General features: G+C 34.0%; 2 protein-coding genes across 3 annotated transcripts in view; one reads left to right on the top strand and one right to left on the bottom strand.

The window, feature by feature from the left end:
- Positions 1 to 6205, bottom strand: part of GFAT (putative glucosamine-fructose-6-phosphate aminotransferase) — an 11540-nt gene extending 5335 nt beyond the window's left edge. Inside the window, exons 1-11 of one of the 2 annotated variants that reach the window (XM_012994294.2) lie at positions 5668 to 6205; positions 4774 to 4946; positions 4457 to 4565; positions 4068 to 4213; positions 3746 to 3907; positions 2820 to 3180; positions 2487 to 2737; positions 1637 to 1751; positions 1290 to 1545; positions 1036 to 1204; positions 604 to 941 (exon numbers count right to left, since the gene is read on the bottom strand). In XM_012994294.2, the coding sequence (XP_012849748.2) occupies positions 858 to 941; positions 1036 to 1204; positions 1290 to 1545; positions 1637 to 1751; positions 2487 to 2737; positions 2820 to 3180; positions 3746 to 3907; positions 4068 to 4213; positions 4457 to 4565; positions 4774 to 4946; positions 5668 to 5899 (2058 nt within the window). In that variant the 5' untranslated portion in view covers positions 5900 to 6205 and the 3' untranslated portion in view covers positions 604 to 857. Of the gene's footprint in view, positions 1 to 603; positions 942 to 1035; positions 1205 to 1289; positions 1546 to 1636; positions 1752 to 2486; positions 2738 to 2819; positions 3181 to 3745; positions 3908 to 4067; positions 4214 to 4456; positions 4566 to 4773; positions 4947 to 5667 lie in introns of those variants that run through there. The other variant, XM_088812003.1, reaches the window with a different exon arrangement.
- Positions 6206 to 13102: 6897 nt separating this feature from the next.
- On the top strand, positions 13103 to 15850 carry LOC105969530 (Plasma-membrane choline transporter family protein). Its single transcript, XM_012994297.2, has 5 exons — positions 13103 to 13471; positions 13560 to 13937; positions 14093 to 15001; positions 15085 to 15318; positions 15564 to 15850. Exons 1-5 carry the CDS (start codon positions 13454 to 13456, stop codon positions 15738 to 15740), a joined length of 1716 nt encoding a protein of 571 aa, XP_012849751.2. The 5' UTR covers positions 13103 to 13453; the 3' UTR covers positions 15741 to 15850.
- Positions 15851 to 24213: the final 8363 nt, after the last annotated feature.

The raw sequence follows: 24213 nt of genomic DNA, 5'->3' as shown, positions 1-24213 counted from the left end.
TTTAATACTTCCTAAGCATAAAATCGAGAAAGTATCCATAATGCAACTTTGAAACTGGGCACGCAACGCCGCGCATTGCGCGGTGCAACATTTCTAGTATATATATATATATATATATATATATATATATATATATATATATATATATATATATATATAGTTTCTTTCATTTTTTATAGAGACAAAAATATCCTTGAAGAGATCAAATTCCAAAGGGTAATTGAGGAATAATAATTTAAAGTAATTTATTATTAGTATTTAATGAATTAATACATGTATATGGACAAATGTATGTGCCACGGATGTTACACTTTATGTATGTACATATAGCATTAATTAGAATTACCCAAAGCTAACAAATGAACCATTATCTGCAAAACTAATTATGTCGAAAATTTATCCTATAAAATAATTTGATTTGGTTATTAATACATGTTGATTAATAATTATTAGTGCATGTTTTTATTTATTTATTATTAAGTACTCATTCTTGTATGAAATATCCCAAAATGTTTAACTGGTCGGATATTATATTTCATCTATTAAGTAAAATGGTAAATATCCTAACAACTGAGATTTTTTGGACATAAAAAAGAGAGGATAGAAGACAAGACAAAACACACATATAACCAATTATAGTTTTCAGACAATGTTAATTCACAGCAGTTAGTAATCTCATATGTCTAAAAAGATTAGTGTATCTATTTGTTCAACCAAAGTTCAGTAGAAAGACAGCCATTTGTCACACCCCTAAAAACTCACTTCCCTCGAAAAAAGAAGGAAAAAAATTAGAATAAAAAATTCCGACATATTGAACATCCAAAAAAGATTACATGCGCACATCTTTCTTTCGTTCCTCATTGAGTTGTCACACTTTTTGCAAGATTTCGAGGCTGGTCAACGTTGTATCCTCGTAGAACTGTAAGATGGTACGCCAAAAGCTGCACTCAAAAGAGAACAATTAACCAATTATACACTACGAAGTAAAATTACCAAATTACCTTCGGCCAACGAAGCGATAATAACCAGTTTTACCTGCAAAGGAACTATGTTAATAACGGGCTGTAGGCAATCCTCAACTTGCGGAACTTCAATTACACGGCACGATCCGCCGACACAAACAGATTCAGCGTCGCCTTTAGTACACATCACTATTAGTCGACCTTTTCGAGCGTGAAGCTGCTGAATCACCGATTGTTGCTTGCTGTTCACAAAAAAAAAATCTAAGCATTTAAAAAAATTAATTATTTTAAACGAAAAATATTTAATTAATAGGAGAAGTATTAAACCTGAAACAAGCATCGCGAGTAGCAATAACAACAATGGGGAGAGTTTCGTCGACCAAAGCCAAAGGACCGTGTTTCATTTCACCGGCAAGTATTCCTTCACTGTGCATAAGCGAAACTTCCTTCACCTTCAACGCGCCTTCCAAAGCTGTTGCGTAATTATACCCTCTTCCAAAAACGAGAAGCGATTGTTCGGCAATCAGTAATTTGGCGAGATCTTTCATTTCCTCGTCTAGCTTGAGTACTTCTTTCACTTTACCTACAATTAATCAATTTATTCATTATCATTATATAAAAAAAGGGGGCCATGGTTATTAATAATGAATTTATTTACGTAACATTAGACGTACCTGGCAAGTCAAATAATCCATCTATTATCGCTTCTCGTCTCGTTTGACTAGAAATTGTGTCGTCTCCAATTGCAAGTGCCAACATAGCCATGACCACAATTTGGCTAGTGTATGCCTGTTCATTGATATCATGTTAGAATAGAGAAGTAGGAATAACTAGAATGTAATAATGTAGAAAAGACACATAGATTAAGGCCTCGTTTGGTTGGGGAAGTAAGATTACGCAAGATAAGATTAAATAATCTAATGAAAATCCAATTATATTATTAGACCATGGGAGGTCCAATAATAAATCTCCCTCCCTATAAGGAGATTATTTATTGGCCATGATAAAATAGTATTTCCGGGTTGACCCGGAAAATTATTGGGTTTACGGAACATCAAACAAGTCCAATTATTTAATCAATCACTGCTGATCTTCCCAACCAAACGAGGCCTAATATTATTGAAAGAGCTCACTCTATTATATAGAGATGGGAGAAAGAAAAAAAAAAAAAAAAAAAGAGTTTATTGCCTTCAATACCCAGTTATATCAAATTGCTAAAAAATCCTTATGTTATAAATATTAGCAAACACCCCATACGATGCACATTTTTTAGCACACAACCCCCTAAATGTGAGGGTGGTTTGCTAACAAAATTGAATTGTAGGGGGTGTGTTGGCTAATAATTATAACACGAGGGGTTTTTTTAACAATTAAAGTGAACACAGGGGTACTAAATGCAATAAACCCGAAAAAAATCATAACAAGGAAACAATTCTTGCAAAGATAATAAGCTAAAATAACTCGAATTTTTGGAAGATCAACAAGAAACGAGAAAAAAGTAAAATACGATAATGTGTTTTTTACCTTAGTACTAGCTACACCTATTTCGCATCCAGCATTAATGTGAACACCACAATGAGTATTCCTAGCAATTGCACTGCCAACTGTATTAGTAATCCCAACACACAGCGCCCCGTTTTCCAACGCATATTCCAACGCAAGCAAAGTATCTGCCGTTTCTCCCGATTGACTAACAAAAACCGTTGTGTCCTCCCTGTATATGGGCCCCTGCCTGTCGAGCAAATCACTAGCGATCTCCATTGTCACAGGAATACCTAAAAACCGCAACCACTTAAATTTATCGATAAAAAAAAAAAAAAAAAGAAATTAAAATATTTTCGACTTTTTTCCACTAACCGGAAAGTTCTTCTAGAATGGGTCTTGCAGCTAAAGCTGCGTTGTAACTTGTGCCGCAGCCGATGAAAACTATTCTTCGGCTTCTTCTGATGGTTTTTAAGTGATCTTTTAATCCTCCTAAAAGGACGCTTTTGGCTTTGCATGAGCCTCCGCGTATGAGGCGCCCTCGCATTGTAGTGGTGAGGGATTGTGGTTGCTCGTGGATTTCTTTCTGCATGTAGTGTTCGTATTTGCCTTTGTTTATTTGCTCGACTTCCATTTCTAGAACTGATAGTGCTCGTTGAACGGAGGCCGGTCTTGTTAGAGCTCCGTTTGGTTTGCCTTTTGCGTTGTCAAACTTGAAAATCGATGCTCCTCCATCCTGGAATTGTCAAAAACCGATTAAAATGAAGCTCGAGTGGCGGAAACATTAATTTGATTCTTGAAAATTTAAATGGTTCGGAAGAACGGTATTTGTTCCATCAAAATAGCATGCATGTAAAAAAAATAAAAATAAAAAATCCGAAAAAAAAAGTAAGAAAGCACTAATATATTCAAATATCTTTCTAAGAAACTTGTTAAGTTTTACCACGAACACTTGGAGAACGATCCCCTCTTTTAGCAGATCATACACAATAAACGAAATTTCAAGAAAATTGGTAAGAGCAAGTTTATGTTTCTTGAGGGATCTACGCAACTTCTGTGTAAGAATTTATTTTGCAACGTGCAGACAAGAAAAAGGGCGAGATATAATCCAAGGTTGGAACTTGCATGGAGAATCTCAGAAAAATGTCAGAACTTTCAACACTTGAAGATAATGCATAACGAATAAGATCGACGAAGATAAAGCAAGATCAACGATGTTCAGACAACACTCAAACGAACAACGCAGTTCAATATCATAAAAATGTTAAAAAAAAAAAAAAAAAAAAAAAAAAAAACCAAACCTTGAGATGAACAACTTCACCATCCTCAATAACCAAAACCCGTTTCGTGTGCTCGACCAGAGCACTGGGATCACTCGACAAAAAGAGCTCCTTCGGTTGTCCGTTGCTTAAGAGAAATTTCGGGTCGTTAAAAGATGCTCTGCTGGATTCTTCTGTTAGCTCCTGCAATAACAGAAACATCATCAATTCCTAAACGAATGTAATAATCCCAGAAAAAAAAAAAAAAAAAAAAAAAAAAAAAAAAAAAAAAAAACCATAACAAGGAGACTGTAAGAGAAAAGTTTTAATAAGGTGATTGATAAATTCTCAGACAAGAACATACCTTTACGCCAAGTACCAAAGGACTACCGCGTTTGCAAGCAATTAATTCATTGGGATAATGTCTGCTCTTGAAAATGAGAGCATATGCTCCTTCCAGATGCCTCATTACTTCGAGCACTACTTGACTAAATGTCACACTCTTATCACCTACACCCAATTTAATCGAACGATTATCAATCCACGAATCAATAACAAAAGATTTTCTTTTTTTTCCCGTATAAAACGATAAAGTAAAAGAAAATATAGAGAAAAGAACCGGTGCGCGCTGTTAAATTATTACAAAAAGAACTGTGAATTCAGAAAACCAATGCGAATAAAATATGGACGAATAGAAGACAATCGAGTTAAAGAAATAACTAGCCGTTTAAGAGTCGAGAGAGAGAAAGATACCTTCTTCGTTTGCGTTATCAAAGACGAACTTTGCAAGCTTTGGAATGACTTCCGTATCGGTTTCGGATTGAAAGGTAAAACCATGTCGAATTAGTGTCTGTTTCAATACCTGAATTCATAACATAGTGCATTTAGAGAATCGACGAGAAAAGAAAAAGAAACAATTTAGTGAGTGTAAGAAACGAAAAATCACAAGTGCCAAGGGAACTATGGCCAAAGCACTGAAAACTATGAGAAGTCGTAGTGATGAATAAAAAATAAATAAATAAACGGCATTATCGGATCATGCATTAATAAAAAAGAAAGGGCAAATGAACCTCGTAATTGGTGATAACTCCGTTATGAACAACCAAGAACTCGTTGCTTGCATCAGATGTTTGAGGATGACTGTTCCTGGGAGATGGTTCTCCGTGTGTCGCCCACCGAGTGTGCGCTATGCCAGCGTGGATCGAGAATGATTCTTCCAAATTTAAATCCGTAGCAGCAACCTCTGAAAGAAGAAAATATATATATATAAACTAAGATTTAATTACTTTCATAGAAGTTAAAAAGTAATAATCGATATGGACTAATACTGTAAACAAGATACTTCAAAAATCTACAAGATTTTAACGACCAAGCTAGAAGGAAACTTCAACAGACACCTGGCAGTTTCAATGCTCGATTATTAACCAAGCAAAAATATCGTGAAATGATTGAAGAGGTTGACTTAATCAGATTCGTGGCAAAGATTAGCTCGATTTCCAAGAAAACCAAATCAATACCAGGAGGACGTACGCAACTTCTACTCAACAAGGAAACATAACACGATAAAGCTAAAGAATCTCCAAGCCCTCGATATTGAATTAACTCCCTTATATAATCTCACGATTTTCGAAACGATTACGCAGTATAATTTTTTATATTGATCTTGAAATCACATCTCAGTAATAACTTTATCGTATCACTCAGTACTAAATGAAAGCCATCAAAGGCAAACATGAAACTGCTGTGATCCTCGTCAAAATCAAAATTCTAAGTACATTAGAGACAACCTTTGTCAAAACAAATATATATAAGGAAAAAAAAAATGAAACCCCACATTGTTTGTTCTGCTTCTTCTTCCAAATTGGACCAAAGAAAAGTCAACGCCCTAACGTTGTTATAAAACCAGAGATGAACATGTCGGAGAAGTGATTGCATATGTCGGAAATTGGGGGGAATTTTATTACCTTGGTAGACGGATTTGACGAGGGACTCGATGTTGCCTTCCTGGCGGAAGACGAGAGGCGGAGGGACGACGACGGCATCGGCATTCGAGGAATCGAAAGAGGAATCGATGGATATTCCGGCGGAATCGTAGCCCCTGTACTCCAAACGGCGGAGGCCGTTGAACAAAACTTCCAGAATATAGCGCCTCTCTCTGGTTACGCTGAAATTCAAATACGCGAAAATCCCACACATGATTTTTTTTTTCAATTTTTTATTTGATTTAATTTCTGGTGTGATAGTCGGAGATCAGCGAAGAAGTATGAAGAATTATGGAGGGAGAAGAAAGGGGAGGAAATTGAAATTGGAATTGGAATTGGAATTCAACTCTGTCGTTATCATTCTCGATTTTTGATTTATTTTTTAAAACAGGTCATTTAAAGGTGGTGTGTTCCGACCAATGGGAGCTTCTGTTTGTGTACACGTGTCACTATACGCCCCTGTGACTTGGAAACTTGCAAGTGTTGGTTGGCTTTGGAATTGTCAACTCTATTTATTTGGAAGTTTCTTTCCCCACAGAGTGACAAAATGCAGTCAAAAGAAAAAAAAAAAAAAAAAAAAAATCTTTATTTTTCTTTTAATAATATTGTATCAACATGAGCAAATTACAATCAATGTTGAGGTAGATCAAATTGCAAAAACTCAAGCACCCCATTAATTATGTATTATTTTACGAAAAAAATCCTCCAGTTGGTAAATTTAGGGGCGTTAGTGCAGTAAAATTATACACAAATTGCGGCATGCCAAAACTTTCATACTGTTTATGGTTCGGTAATTGGCATGTACGAATTTTCGTTCGGTTTGATTCGACCGATTTACCAACCAGATGAACACCCCTTACATCGTAAAAGTGAACGTGTAAGATAATACATAGTTGAGAGGTATTTGTAATTATACAAACAAGAGAGATTTTTTTCGTAATTATACATTATCTCAGTGGTGAGTGTAATTTGCCCTATCAACTTTGAATTTGAATTTCAAAACTACTTTATGAAAATTTAATTTATGGCACAAATTTGCATCCATAACACGGGACGTAAATGAGATTAAACTCGAAGTTTTCAAGTTCGAGCTCGAGCTCGAGGTCACGAGCTTGAACTCGAGCCTATCCTTAGTTGTTCATCAGCTCATGAGCCGAAACATGAGTGTTTTTCTATATTTATGATTTTTTTATTTTTAATATAAATATAACTATTTGATCCGTTCGAAAGAAACACGATCCAATGGTCTCCTTTGCAAAAGTAAGTATGATCTGTAAAAAAAGGAGCCAGAATTAGCACTCCGACGGTTAAGTCAGTAATGGATTACATGAAGTTTCAAATGTTCTCATCGTGGTATATATTTGGAAAAATATTTAAAAAACCTGGCCTTTTGGATGGACATACGCCTCCATTTATAGTGTTCACTTGGTCCACTTCCCCAGGGCCTCAAATTCCGGACGAGCAGCCCTGCGCCCTGCGGTGCCCTCCTCTTATTTTAGAGCGGGCGGCCTGGATCATGATGGCCTCTCTCATGACCATGCCTAAATGTGCTAATCAGCCTCTCTCTGGCTTTTCCCGATTTTTCGGCCGCACCTTGTCATTTGGGCATTAAATGCCACTTGTCAGGGTATTTAATGTGCCGTTGGGGCGCTGTCAGTGCATCTATATCCTTCTTCCCGTACTTGCTTTGTCCCTTTGTGTTCGGCGGATTTCCCTAGCGACGCTAGCGCCTGCGGGACTTCATTCTCCTCTTTTGTCGTTTACTCAAGGTGGGTGCGGGTTCAAGAGTTGAGCCTTTTTTTTTCGGGCCGCCCTCCCCTAATCAGGCTGTCTATACCATACTTGGGCCCTTGTTAATGGGCCTTCCGTTTTGGGCCTCTTGGTCCGATTTTGGTCCGGATCACTATTATATAGTAATCGGACTTGAGCTCTCTTAAATGTTGAATGGGCTTCTCATGGTGGTGGGCAAACCTCAAAAGAATTGGGCTTTCTGGCCCATCATTTCTTTGGGCCAAAACCACAACATAGATGAATTGTGTTCTTTTCCTTTTTCTTGATAGCTATTTCCGTTTCAAATTGTTATTTTTAACGCTTTATTAATCGGTGGATTACATCTTGCAACAACTTACCACCTCCGGAACCAGTTGAGCTACACCCATGCGGGCGGTGGATTACATCTTAATTACCTTCGTGATGAACATAAATTACAAGTTTAGTATATCCTAAGTTCTTGGTGGTTAATTTATCTTTAGTAAGTAGGAGCAACTCCAATGGAGAGATATCGAAATGGAGCATTAAACATTGATTTGATACTTGATATAATACTTTGATACTTCTAGAAAAAAAATTCACTCCAACCATAAATATCAAATAGATTATCAAATTTTAAATATATGAATAATTATATTTTTAAATTCCTCATATCAAATAGTGATAGGTTAATACGAGCAACTCCAATAGAGAGACATCAAAATGGAGCATTAAACATTGATTTGATACTTGATATAATACTTTGATACTTCTAGAAAAAAAATTCACTCCTACCACAAATATCAAATAGATTATCAAATTTTAAATATATGAATAATTAGAGCAACTCCAATGGGAGATATCAAAATGGAGCATTAAATATTCATTTGATACTTGATATAATACTTTGATACTTCTTGAAAAAAAATCCACTCCAACCACGAGTATCAAATAGATTATCAAATTTTAAATATATGAATAATTATTTTTTTAAATGCCACGTGTCAAATTGTGATAGGTTGATGGAGTGGTTATATTTTTGATACCTCATTTTCCAGGGAGTATTTTTGCACCTCGGGGTAGTTGAGTATCAAAATAATTCTCCATTTAATGCCTCCATTGGAGAAGGATTTTTTAATTTTAGAGCATCAAATTGGTAGTTTTTTTAGTTTGATACCTCATTTAGTGCCTCCATTGGAGTTGCTCTTATATTATTAAATGCCACGTGTCAAATAGTGATAGGTCAATGGAGTGGTTACATTTTTTATACCTCTTTTTCCAGGGAGTATTTTTGCACCTCAGGGTGGTTGAATACCAAAATAGTTCTCGCTTTAATGCCTCCATTGGAGGAGGATTTTCTAATTTTGGAGCATCAAAGTGGTAGTTTTTTAGTTTGATACCCCATTTAGTTCTCCCATTGGAGTTGCTCTAAGGTGGTTATATTTTTTATACCTTATTTTTCAGGGAGTATTTTTGCACCTCTGGGGTAGTTGAGTATCAAAATAATTCTCACTTTAATGTCTCCATTGGAGGAGGATTTTTTTAATTTTGGAGTATCAAAATGTTAGTTTTTTGGTTTGATACTTTATTTAGTTCCTCCATTCGAGTTGCTCTTAGTACGTAATACTAAATGTTTTTCCTATGTCTTTATTAAGTAGTGATTCAAATCCAGTGTATATATTCCATTTCTTTGGTAGATTTTGTAAAATGAAATCAAATTAAAACTTGTTCTGATTTTCGAACTGAATAATGCTTTTAATTTACTACGGCATTCTTGATTTAGGAAGCGCATAAACAGAATCGCCTTAAGCATTTCTTATCGATCTTAATTAACTTATAGTAATAAATGAAAATGAATCCCAACTTTATTTTTGTCATTTCAAATTTTCAAGTTGCAACTAAATTTGCATCATCTTAGTTGCAAATGTTAGATGTCTAGCTATTTCTAGTTTTCGCCTGGTTTATACTCCTAATTAATTGTCATTTTTCAGTTTTGCACAAATATTAAAAATGTCAATGAATGTGTCTTAATTTTAGCGAAAAAACACATTAGAAAGACTAAAATAACATTGATCATTTAATGATTTGATAAGAGAGTGATTAATACTTAGAGTTGATTAATCATATTAAAATATAAAAAAAATACATTTAATGCAGTATTGAAAATCTAAAATGATAGATAATATGAAACAATTTTTTTAAAAAAATAAAAATGACAGTTATTATAAAATAGAGAGTATATATTACTTTATTCCTTTTAAATTGAAGATTCATTTTGCTCAATTCTCATTTATTATTTTTATTTAATTATTTTTTAAAGGGAATATATTTTTAAAAAATAGAGGGTAAGGTGAATTTAATTTGGTGTGTTATGACAAAGACTTGACAAGAGAGATGAGGTGGAATCCAGCCCAGACAACTTTATCAGTTTGTCTCTGCGCGTCTTTGTTTATATTCATTATTCAGTCAGTTGGGCCTTTCTGTATGTACTGATGCACTACTCTCCAACCACAGTTATTGCTGACGTGGAGGTAGGATATATATAAGTTTGGGGAAAACGTTTATATATTAAAATTGTAAGGGTATATTTATAAATATGCTATATAAGTTTTTATTATATATAAATTATTTATATACATTTTCATACAAATATATTGACAATATTTTTTTACTATCAACTATAAATTTGCAATTGGTCATTAAATCGTATAAATAATTAGAGAAGCAACATATATATTTGAAAATTTGTCATTCAGGCATGTTTTTTACTTTTTAGAAATTGCAAATTGCCCCGACACGAAACGTGTCCGAAACGCGGAAATATTAAGAATTTGAAATTTCCGTGATACGTAGAAAAATATTAATTGCATTTTTTTTAATTTTACCTACTATCACTCTTAAGTAATTCAAAAACAATTAGTGACAACAGTATTTTAATATTTACTATATATTATTTTGTTATTATCTATGCATATTTATTGAGTTCTTAATATATTAGCTGTGCAACCACAAAAGACAACATATAATACAAGAGGAGTAGAAGAAATACTATTCTTAATAAAAAACTTTACTAAGGAAGAAAAGAGAGAGAACTAATAATTGTTGAGGATAATTTAATAATTTTGTTAAAAAATCCTTCATTATTAAAATATTTTTGAGTAAATTACGATTTCTTTTTATGCAAGTTACTTCCTTCTTTCCAATATCTGTCAATTTGAGAATTTTTTTGTTTCATAATATCTGTCATTTTAGAATTCCAACCCTATATTAATTATATAATTTTCAAATATATCCTTATTAACTCTTCAACACTTTATATATATTAATTAATAAATAATGGTATTTTAGTCTATCAATATTTATTTTTCTAAAATCAAGACATATTTACTGAATTTTTTAAAATTTGTTAAAAGGTGAAAAACGATGAATATTTAGAAACGAAGGGAGTATAAATTAAGTTCTCCAAATGAGACTTTAGAAAGTGAGATTTTGTTGTGAATGAATTAATTAATCAATGAATGCGATGAAGAAACATTTTTCTTTCATTAGTAGCATTTTCAAATTTAATTGTATTTGTTACTAGTCAATGTTGATTGCTATAAATTAATTACAGTATATTATTAAAGTTTTTTGACTGGGAAATATGGTCTTGTTTACAATTCCAAACTGCAAGTTGACCGACAACTCGACCGTTAAACATTAGACCCAACAGCCATAAAATTGATTGTTTATTTTTCCCATCTGATTCGAGTAGATTCCTTGAAATTACCTCATTACCCCTCTCCACCTAACCTTTTTAAGCTTGTGGAATCTTCAAATATGACCCTAATTAGTGTTTAAATGTTAATTGAGATGTTTAATAATCTATTTATGCCTATGAATCTGCAGATTAATAATTTACAACATTAAAGATAAGTAATTTTTTTTCCAAATCAAGTGAATGAAAAGTAAACGTAGCAATAATTAACATGCTCATATTTTCAACACTTTCTTGAACCATAACGAGTAAAACATGGTAATTTTACCGTTTGTCAGTACTTATTTAGTAATTGAAGTAAGTGAATTTGTGTAAATTGATCAAATTCGAATCTCCTTACCAATGGTCGTTACGTTAAGCTTGTCACATATAGTTGCCTGATGTTTCTTTATTACAATTTTAAAATAAAATTATTTATGCATTAATTTTCAGGGTAAAATTCATTTTGCAACCCTGTACTATGCAAAATATATACTTTACCTCCCAAAGTATAGAAAACATCAAACACCCCCTGCCGCTAGCCTTTTTCCTAATTTTCGTTAGTCAAACCATTTGACCAACTATTGCGAAGAAATGTTGGTTTTCTTTTTTACAAAAATACCCAAAAAAATTTCTATATATAATAGGTTGCTTAATTTTGATAAATGCTCACCAAATTTTTCACTTTTTCCGGCCTTTTTTTTTTTAACTTAATTCAGTTATTTTCTTTTCTATTTATACTATTTTTAGTCATTTTCCAAAAGAAAAAAAAAACTGAAAAGTTGAATAAATAAGAATGAAGCTTTGCAGATTATTAATGTAAAACCTAAATCTAAAAAAAAAAAACTAAAATTGATATAAACCCATATGAAATAATTGAAAATAAAAACAAAGCTTTTCGTATTATAATGGGAAAATCCCCTGAAAAAGAAAACTGAAAATCCTTAAAATCGACAAAAAGTCATAATTTGAACGAACGCTAAAAATCATCAACAATCCACAAAAAATATGCCTACAAAAATTAGGGATTATATCAAACATAAAACAGGGCAAAATAGTCATTGCACACTCAAATTTGACACCGTTAAAAGTTTGACCATTGACCGTTAAAAATAGGGGTGTTTGTTGTTCTCTATACACCAGGGGGTAAATGATACCTTTTACATAGTACATGGGTGCAAAATGAATTTAACCTAATTTTTATGGTAAATTCCATCCCCCCTTGTACTTTGGCTCGATATCACTTTACCCCTTATACTTTCGATTCTATCGATTTGCCCCATGTACTTGAAAAATTGTCTCAATGTGGCTCTCGTGGTTAGTTTTCAGACCTTTGACATTAACACCGTTTGATCTAAGTTTGAAAATTACAAAAAAATCACCGCTCACAATTTAAATAATTATTAAAAAAAAATTTATGGCTGGCGTTGTGTACTATGTTTTCTCGTTGTCTTGAATTTTTTTTGAATTTTTTTTTGTTTGTTTTTTTAATAATTATTTAAACTGGGAGATGTGGCGTTTTTGTAATTTCAGAACTTTAGATCAAACGGTGATAAAGTCAAATGTCTGACAACTAACACCGATAGCCATATTGAGACAATTATGCAAGTGCAGTGAGCAAAAGTAGAAGAGGGTAAAATTACATAGAGCCAAATTGCAATGGAGGAAAATGGATTTACCCTAATTTTTACATGACTTTACTAAATTATAAAAGAAAATATAATTACCGAATATGTTAATAATGATGGTTTTTTTCGTAATTTCATCTAACCTCAGGGGCATTGATCGTAATTTGCCAAAAAAAAGGAGGATTTAGAAAGTAATTCAAAAGTATGGCTTTTTTATCTAGAAAAAATTAAATGCGTGGTCTCGAACTTTGATCCGAATATCCCACGTGTGATTAAAAAGTCGTGCACACAAAGAGCAGCCGCCGTGGGCCTCCACGCACAGGATCGCACCCCCATCATCCCGTAAACTGTTCCTTCTGACCAAATTCGTCAACAAATCCGACACCATTTATGCTAAATCCCAGGCGCCATTGGCGCGTGAGAACCACGACCATTGCACCCGCGCGTGGTGGAGCAAGCATACATATCTCTTAGGTAAAATGCCAAAAAATAATGACTGTGTATCTGTTTCTGTGGGGTGAAAAAAACTGAAAAAAGTAAGTGGTATAATCAATGGAAGGAAAGGAGTCAATTGCATTGCATCAGCCAACGCATAACAGCAAAATCTAACGCCCCCCACCCCCATCGACCACTCTCCATCCCCCACGCGCCGCCGATGGGTGCCGCCGAGCCCGTGAGTCGTACCCACCTGCTGTCATCTTGTTTCTTGAAACTCCCTTCTGTTTTTTTTTGCTAATACTTGTTTGTGATGTTTACTGTAGGAAGCTCTGCGCAGAGAAAACGAAGACGAAGAAGAAGATAAACAGGAGGAGAGAGAAAATGGGAGGAAGAAAGAAGAAGAAGAGTTACCGGATTTAGAGAGAGGAGAGAGAAACATCAACGGCAAAGAATCAGTTCAAACACATCCCCCAACTGGATTCCACATGTCCAGAATGCAGCGATTGAGCAACACGAATCCGTTGAGACTCGTTATGAATAATGCCACAAGAGTCGCCTCTCCTTCTCCCGCCCACCACCCTCCTCCTCCTCGCCGCCCCACACCGTCGCCGCTGCAGCAGCCTCACCAACAACAACCGCCGCCGCAGCAGCAGCAGCAGCAGCCGCAGCAGCAGCCTCGCTCCACCACACCCACCCCACAAGTAAAATAATCCAAACCCCCCAAATATAAAAATTCGATCTTTTTTATATATACACACACACACATGCTTCTATTAGACGCTTCACTCAAATTTTCTTGAATTTTAATTGAATATATTTTGTGGGTTTTGTCTGTAATATGTAATATATATACCAGATATCAATTGTCACACTGAATTCAAGATCCTACACGAACAAAATCTCTCTATTCGTGTTCATCCTGCACATGGTCGGTGCCGTTGGGCTTGTCGGATTCTTGATTTTCAAAGGGGTGCAAGGCCTATTACAAGAAGGCAGTTCCCAAAGAAGAGAAAAGAGAATCTTGAAGTACTTCCTCCCCCAAGTCGAAGCCGCCTCGTTTCTCAGCATAACGCTCGCATTCATGTGGCAAAAGGCGGTCCGAGTGTGGCCCAAATTCATGGTCCATGTCATCATTTGGGGCTCCTTCACATTCACATTAGCCGCCGGGATTCTGCTAATCTGCTTTCAAATCCCCGCGACAGATGGCATCGGGGTCGTGTTCATCGCATTTTCAGTCGGGAACGGATTGTACGCGTGTTGGGTGACTCAAAGAACGAGTTTTTGCTCCAAGATCTTCATCAAATCTCTCGAGCCTGTCTCGAAGTTCCCCGATATAAACCAGCCCACTTATTGGATGCTCGGTGCGGGTTTCTTGTGGATGTCGTTTTGGATAATCGCTGTGATTGGCGCGTTGAATTTCTACGTGCCGCCTCTGGTTATAATGGCGTTGGTTTTGAGCCTAGCTTGGATAACCGAAGTGATGAGGAATGTGGCTAATCTGACCGTTAGTCGAGTGATTGCTCTTTATTACCTACGAGGAATGCAGTCGAGTACTCAGTTTTGCTTCCAACGGGCCATGTCCAACAATCTTGGAAGCGCTTGCCTCGGATCTTTATTCGTGCCCGCGATCGAAGCTTTGAGAATCGTTGCCCGCGGTTTGAATTTGATCGAGGGTGAAGACGAGTTCATGTTTTCTTGCGCGCATTGTTGTCTTAAAGTGATGGATTCGATCTTCACACGAGGCAATGGTTGGGCTTATGTTCAGGTAATAAGTAATCTTAGTTCTTGTAGTAATAATAATTATAAACATTACTCGATTGGGGTAATAAATCGGTAATTTTTTTTTAGATTGCGGCGTATGGAAAGGGTTTTGTGAAGGCTTCGCAAGATACGTGGGAGTTGTTTTCGAAGAGAGAAATGGTCGAGGTTGTTGATTCGGATATTACGAGTGCTATTTGCTTCCTCACCGGAATTTGCAGCGGCTCGATTTGTACTATTGTGGTGGCCGCTTGGACGGCCACAGTCCACCGTGGCTACATTGCTACACTCTCGGTTTTAGCCGCCTTCATCGGTTACCTAATGGTACGTGGTGCATCACTTTACTTATATCTGGCTTCGATTGAACAAATAAGTCATAATTAATTAAATAATTCTTAGGCCTCGTTTGTTTTCGAGATAAAATTAGCCAAGATAAGATTAATAATCTTATGAATTAAATATATTCAATTCAATAATGTATATTGGCCATGTGAACAAGTTGATTATATGTTTATTTATTGTGTGCACAATTAACATTATAATGTGTTTTTTAATTGTATTTTTGACAGACTAGAATTGCAATGGCATTGCCCCATGCCTGTGTGAGCTGTTACTACGTTTGCTATGCCGAGAATCCCGAAAACAGGCTATTCGACAGGACGATACCCGACCGACTCGATCTGATAAGATCGGGTCGGGATGTGGCCGTGCCGACTCCGAGGGTTCCTCGCCGGTTTCAAAGATAGCATTAGTTAATTAATTATTCGATTTAATTTAATTGATGTACATATCTAAATTATTGTTACATTGATTTTTGAGATACATTTTGTCACATGAATAAGGGGTTTTTAGCCTACTTAGATTGTCTAACCGATTGAGATTGTTGTGGAAGTTGCTTTTTGAGATTGGTGGGCACATTGAAGATTCTAATTAACAAGGCTACAAGGAGAAAGGTGAACTTTCTAGATGTATTTTTGTGGGATTAAAATCTTTGTTGGATATACTTTTTGGGATAATATGCGAATATTCTAGGTTGTCCCACAATTATTAATTTATGCGGTTTTTGTGTATAAGTCCCCAACCAAGCATCTTTATTATTATAGGTTTAGGGGCTATATTTCTGCCGTCAATAAGCCCATCCCTTCAATATTTATCATAAATAAATGAAACATTCATGTATATGCCAATATTACCCCCAACCCTTTATACCCAATTCTTAATTATAACCCCAATTTAATCAATTTTGTCCACAAAAATCCAATTTTGACCACAAAAATCCAATTTTGACTTTTATTTTCAAAAAAGAATTTTTGCCGCCGGATTCTGGCGTTCACTTTTCAATTTTTTTTTTCTTCCGAATTTTTTCCCCGGTTTCCGGCGTTCACTTTTTTTTTTTCTTTTCTTCCGGATTTTTTCTCCGGTTTCCGGCGTTGATTTTTTTTAGTGTTTTTTTAAAGTTTTTTTTTTTTTTTTTTTTTTTACGTCCGCCGCTAAACGTTGACCGTAATTGTGTTGTCACTGACAGTAAATTAACGTAATTATACTGTCAATGACAGTTAATTAACGTAACTGTACTGCCGTTGACAATACATTTATGTAATTGTTCTGCCGTTGACAGTAAATTAACGTAATATTGTTATTTTTTTTTTGTTTTTTTTTGTTTGATTTGTTGACAAGTTAACGTAATTACATTATTGTCGTTGACAGTAAAATAACTGTAAACACAATGACTATGTTTGGTAAACTTTTCGAATTCTTTTCACACTTTCCCAAAATGAAAATTATCTTTCTACAATATTTTCAAAAACTTTTCCCAAAAACAATTCAAATATTTCTCTCTCTAACAAACATGATTTGACCGCTACAGTGAAAATTGTCTTCACTAAAATACAAACTAAAATCACTTTACTTTTCAAATTTTTCTTCCAAAATACCTTTTCCCAACACATTTCAGACATGATTTGACTTGCTACTGTACAAATTGTCTCCTCTCAAAACACAAACAAACTTTATTTTATTTCCAAATTCTTCTCCCAAAACATCTTTCTCCAGAATAAAATGGAAATGTAAGCCCAAAAGCTTACCAAACATAGCCAATGATATTACTGTCAACAACATCAATAATATTTATTTTTTTGGGTTGTTTGTTTTGTTTGAGTTATTCGCGGATTAACGTAATAATATTACTGTCTATTATTGTAATATTACTGTAAACACAATAATATTACTGTGGTTGGCGGTAATATTACTGTTGTTCTAGTAATATTGCTGTCAACCACATCAATATTATTATTTTGTTTGGATTTTTTTGTTTGTTTGAGTTATTCACGGAGTAACGTAATAATATTACTGTCTATTATTGTAATATTACTGTGGTTGACGGTAATATTACTGTTGTCACAGTAATATTAATTCTTTTGACTTTTTTATTATGTTTGCATTTGTTGAACGGTCAACATAGTAATATTACTCTATTACACAATAATAATGAATTTTGTTGTGTTAATATTACTGTGCTAAAGATTAATATAACAATATTATTGTGTTAAATTGTAGTTTAGTTAATTTTACTGTATTTAACAGTAATATAGTTAATATTATTGTCAATCACAGCAACATTGTTGTTTAAACGAAAAAAAATGTTACAGAAAAAAAAAAATTGAAAAAATCAACGCCGGAAATCGGTGGAAAAATCCGGAAGAAAAAAAAAGTTTTTTGAAAAGTTAATGCCGGAGATCGGCGGCAATTTTTTTTTTTGAATTTTGTTTTTTGGGTCATAATTGAATAATTTGTAAAATTTGGGGTCACATTAAGTTAATGATAAAATTGAAACATATTAAAGTATGAGGGACTATTTTAGTCTTTTACAAAAATCAGGAGCATGTGTGGACTTATTGGTAAAATTTTTTTTTATCTATTCCTCTTTATAAATAAGTACCCATTGATAGGCTTATTTGTAATGACCCCTTAATTTATTTTGGTGGTCATTATCTCAGTTTGGTCAACACATATTTAACTAATTATATTTAATTTGAAGAATAAACTGAACTTCTGATTGTAATTTTTTACACTTAGTATCCATATTTTTTTGCTGGAGAAGTAAAAATTCTCACAGGAATATAATCTCTGCACACTGCAACAATTCCAACTAGATGTGCAAATTAGAATGAGAACGTTCTAGAACTTCCGGTTTTCGATCCGATTTTAACTTCCAGTTTTTTATTTATTTATTTATTTATTTTTTTTTTTTTTTAATGAAATAGATATTAATAATATTCATATAAATATATTACATATTGTATAAGTGTGACTGAAAAATAGTTTTTATTTACCCCAATAAAGGAAGACAATTCAAAGTGTTATGTTTTTTAAAACTTCTGAAACTTCCAATTAAATTTTGAATAATTATTACTACTTCCAACTAATTTTTTGAAAAATCGATTCAGTTGAGATTTTTTTTGGAATTTCCAAAATTTTTTATTTTCTGAAATTCCAAAATTTTTGGAATTAGAACAAAATTTTGAATGTTGGAAATTTTGTAATTGCAATTGGGGATAATTAGCAAAAACCCTCTAATCTAGGAAAATGAGTTAAGGAAACACCCCCATCAAAAAATAATTAGAGAAAACCCCGCTAATATTCCACCCATGTGATATTTTCATAATTCCAAAACTACCCTTAATTGTCTATTATACTCTTTCAAAATCCTAATCTTATTTTTATTTTTTCATCCGCCGTTTTCACTCTCCAACGTTTCTCTTCTTCTCTCTTTTCTCTTCTTCTTTGTTTTCTCTTCTTCTTTGTTTTTTTTTTCCTCTGTTTTCTCCGGCAATCTTCTCCGCCACTGCCGCCGCCACCGCCGGGAGATGGAGAAAGAAAGAAGAGGAAGCACCCATCAAACATTATAAATGATTTTGATTGCGATTATGAATTCGAATGCCAGGATCGCTACATCGGAGGCGAATAGATATAAGATTGTCGATTTGTCACCGAAATCGGATTTTGATGGGTGGTGGTTCTACTTTGGTTGGTGGTGCGAGTTGCGATTTTATTTATTTATTTGTAATAAAAAACCGTCATAATGTCAAAGTGAGGTGGTGGCGTATCAAACCACCCCTCTTGAAATGAACCTTGTCCTCAAGGTTCTGCCCAATAATCGTCTCTCTTTTCTGTGTTTCCATCAATGCTTGACGCCATCAAATTGCTTTCCGATTGAATCCGAAAAACATTATAAAAAATCGAGCTCTTTTCCAAATATGAGTCCATCTGCCCGAACAAAATTTCTCAATCTCTTACCCGATAAATCAACCTCCTCAATTGTCTTTTCAAGTTTCGTCTTCCTTACATTCACCGTAACTTTTTCTTCGACCGTCTTTATAGAATCTGGCTCACTCACAATCACAAGCACTTCTTCGTTTCCTTTCTCCTGGAAGTCGTGACATCCTTCCACTATAATTTTTAATTCTTTGTCCTCCTCGCTACTTAACTTCTCGTGTTCGTTCCAAATTATCTCACTTAAGATGAGTGATTCTTCAATGTCCTCATTGGTTAATTTCTCGTCTTCATCCCAAATTACTTCAACTGAATCCGATAATTCTTCTTTCGGCGAACTCACAAAAAATTGGGGCTCTTCGAAAAAATCATCGTTGTCCTCTTCCTCTCCCTCCGACGATAGGCTCGGCAGCGGCGGTGGTGGTGATGGCCGTGGCGGTGACGGGCAGTGGTCCCTTCGACTTTTGTGATGGCGTTGACGTCGTCCTTGACTTTGTTCGAGCAAATTCTGAAAATTAATCCGTAATTTTTCTACGGATTTTTCCAATCGCTCCAACCGTCTTGTTTCTGACATCATGATTTTCACAAAGTTTTGATGTGATCTCAACTTTGCTCCAGCGTAGCTTTGATGTAATCGCTGCGTTGGTGTTAATCGCAACTTCGCTCTGATACCAATTGATACGATCTCTTGTGTATCATAAGATTTCTTTACGAAACGTAAGAAAACTCTTGTTTATTATTTCTCTTTATTATAAAACCCTAGAACAAAACGACTATTTAAAGATAATAAAACCCTAGAATCCTAATCTAACTAGAAAAGATAATTATCTATACTAATAAAATACTTAATATATATCCTAAATACTAAACTCACGGCCATATATATATCATAAATATACTAATCTAATTAATTAATAATAAAATACTAACTAATAATTAAACGATATATTAAATAATATATCGTATCAAACCACCCCTCTTGAAATGAACCTTGTCCTCAAGGTTCGAGTCAATTTGGTCCCTCTTCTTTGCGTTTCCATCTATGTTTGACTTCATCGACTTGCTTCCTGATTGACTCCGAAAAACACGATGAACGACCAAACTTTTTACCACATTGTTCATGTTGATCCAATGAAATAACAAATGCTACTTTAGCGAAAATATTCAATCTTTTTCCCCACAAATCAACCTTTTCAATTGCCTTTTCAAATTTCATCTCCTTCACAATCAATATCATGCTTTTATTTTTCGCGGTCGTCTTTACAGATCCGGGCTCATTCACGTCACCAAATCTTGTTCGTCTCCTTTCTTTTGAATATCGTGTGACTCTTGTAATATCCACTGTAGTTCTTCGTTCTCTTCCTTAGTTAATTCCTCACCTTCGTCCCAAATTATCTCAAGTGAATCCGATAATTCATCTTTCGGCGAACTCACAAGAAATTGAGGTTCTTCGAAAAAGTCATCGTCGTCCACTTCCTCTCCCTCCGGCGATAGGCTCGGCAGCGGCGGTGGTGGCGGCGGCGGCACTGGCGATGATGGGCGGCAGTTCCTTCGGCTTTGATGATGTTGATGTTAATCGCTGCCTTGCTAACGAAGCGTTGGTGTTATCGCAACTTCGCTCTGATTCCAATTGATACGATCTCTTGAGTATCATAAGATTTCTTTACTAAATATAAGAAAAATCTTCTTTATTATTTCTCTTCATTCATCCCAAATTACAGCAACTGAATCCGATAACTCTTCTTTCGGCGAACTCACAACAAATTGGGACTCTTCGAAAAAATAATCGTCGTCATCTTTCTCTGCCTCTTGCGATAGGCTTGGCATTGGCGGCAGCGGTGGATCTTCGAAAAAGTCATCGTCGTCCTCTTCCTCTCCCTCCGGCGATAGGCTCGGCATCGGTGGCGGTGGCGGTGTTGGCCGGCGGTGGCGGTCGCTTCGGCTCTTATATTGGCGTCGTCCTTGACTTTGTTCGAGCAATTTTTGGACACCAATCCGTATCTTCTCAACGGATTTTTCCAATCGCTCTAAACGTTTTCTCTCGGACGACATAATTTCGCAAAGTATTGATGTAATCTCAACTTTGCTCCAGCGTAGCTTTGATGTAATCTCTGCCTTGCTAACGAAGCGTTGGTGTTAATCGCAACTTCGCTCTGATACTAATTGATACAATCTCTTTAGTATCATAAGATTTCTTACGTTTTCGTATAGAAATCTTATGATACTATTCTGTTTGCCATTTTCTTGTTACAGGTTCAGTTTTGAGGAGGAGCGGTTCAGTTTTTTCAACTGATTAATTAATTAAATAATTAAATAAATAAATAAAGAGGTTTTTTTTCTTCAACTGATTAGTAGTTTTCCCGCGCTTTTGGACGGCTGGGATTAGGTGTGATGATGGCTTGTTGTTAACTGCTTAATTGCTACTGTTGGGGTTCAACTTTTTTGCAAATTGTAATTATTTTATATATTTAAAGCTTTATTAAAAAATAAATTGAAAATTAAAACAAGAAAAAAAAAAGAGTAGCTAAGTATGTATATATAAGTAATAAAGACACATTTATTTAATTTAAAGTTTGAGTTACAGTTCCATTGCCCTAATTTTTATTTGTGAAATTTTTTTATTTGATATTGTGACTATTCTACGCTTGAATTAAAGTTTCATTGCCATAATCTTATATATAAAAGAAAGAAACTCAGGGTATTCCTAACAAACCCTAATGGTATTTTTGTAATTATTTATTTTAATATTTTTTTTACTCATTTTCTAACTATATTACAGCGAATCCTACCCTATTGCCTATTGGCACTTGTGTAATTATTTATTTTTAATATTTTCTCTACTAATTTTATAACTATAATTTTCAACAATTACTAATCTACTAATCTAAGATTAAAAAAAAACTAATGTTATATAAAATATGAATAATACTACATTATTAAATTTTACTATGTTAGTATATTATATTTTCTTTCGTATCAATTATTGTTACGATATATTATTTAATTATTAGTTTAGTTGATATTTACTTATTAATTAAATATAGTATTATAGTTAGGTTATTATAGGCGTGTTTAGGTTTGCTTTATAAGTTAAAGAGTCCTAGTTTTTATATTTAGGGATAATTAGCTGGAACCCCCTTATTTGAAACTTATATGGCTGGGGATCCATTTTGTTAGTTGATTATAGGTATAGGTCCCTTGACCAATAAATTTAATATAAATTAAATTAAATTATTTCTCTATTGACATTAATACCCTTAATTATTATTTATATTAATTTAGTTAGTTATTGAATATATGAATAAAATCCCACATTTCACTCTCTCATTTAACTCCCCTCTCTCTCTCCTCTCCCTCACGTCTCCCCCTCCCTTTCTTTTCTCTTCTCTAACTCCTCTCTCTCCTCTCAATCACGTCTATCTCTCTCCTTTTTTTTTTATTTTTTTATTTTTTTATTTTCTATTTTATAACAACAAAAATAAATAGCAAAATTGAAAAATACTTGTGTCAAGTTACAACAACAAATTGCAAAATACAATTAGCAACTTACAAACTACAATTTATAACAACAAAAATAAATAGCAAAATAAATATAATACGGAATCACCTACCATATGTCAAAAATATTTGTTTACAAATGTATTTTCACAACAACATAATATGGAACTAATGATAATTTACTCAAACATCAGAGGTTCAAGTTTATTCTTCCTCGAACAATATAAGATATTTTTAAAATATAAAATATGAAATAAAAGATGATATAACAAACCAACAAACCATTTTTATTTAGGAATAAAGCAGTACATTAAATACAAAATCTTGTAAGATACAAATCAATAGATACAAGCAGTGTTGAAATATAGTCTATAAACAAACTACAATCTATCATAACTGATTATGGCTGGGTTGATGTCATAACGGACATAGTCTCGACGTCCGACTGAGATCACAACTTCCAAACGTAATCGGGGATCTCCTAGAAACATGATCGTGTCAGTAGCATCAACCTCTAATGAATCTCTTGTTTGTTTTCTTCTGGCCTATAGTTGCAGCGACGGTAAAATACGAGTTCAACCAAAAAAACTTCCAATTAAAATATGCACAAATTTGCATCAATGCATATTACAATATCAAAAAGCATCATAGAATCCCGATAGAGAAATACAATGTTCGAAGTTGCAACAACGAGATGCAAAAAAATACAATTACTCGCAATATGCAATACATTATGAAACGGGAAAATACAAAAGAAAAAAAAAGCCACACACGCATTAACTTTAATATGAGTTTAGGAAGATAACCAAAAAATATGTGAAACCTTTCATAGTTATTCCCAAAGAAGAAAAAAAAACTAATATTAATTTGCAATAACGAGCTGCAAATTAAAATATGCAGAACTGCAAAAGTGAAAATGAAAACCGTCTAAAGGGACAACATCAACAAACTTCAAGTTGCACACAACAACATAAAAAATATAAACTTCAACAACATCAACAAAATAGTGGCAACAACAACCAAATAATAGTATGCAAATAACTATATCCAAATGCAATTGTCAACAACAAACTGCAAAATGCAAACGATCAATGATAATAAGTTATTTTCAACAAGTATTTTGTTATGATAGATGAAACCATTTGTTAAGACACCAAACTGCAAATATTACAGTAAAATGCAACTTATACTATGATAACAACAAAATTGAATTGAAATATAATATAAGAGCAAAATACGCATCATATAAGCAAAACCCAAAATAAACAGCAAAGTGCAAAATATACAAAAAACAGTAAAATCAAGGGCAATACCCAAAATAAACAGCAAAGTGCCAAAGTGCCAATTGTAATTTCAAATAGCAATACACAGATTCAAAATTGCAACAGAACTACCAACAATACAATAGGTTTGCAAAAATTGACATGGCACCAAAAGTTAATGAAATAT

This window comes from Erythranthe guttata, chromosome 2 (genome assembly GCF_056151865.1).
Source record: "Erythranthe guttata isolate IM_541 chromosome 2, IM_541, whole genome shotgun sequence".
NCBI classification, from domain to species: Eukaryota; Viridiplantae; Streptophyta; class Magnoliopsida; order Lamiales; family Phrymaceae; genus Erythranthe; species Erythranthe guttata.
The sequence above is the reverse complement of the archived record's forward strand: the minus strand, read 5'-3'. Positions and strand labels throughout refer to the sequence as shown.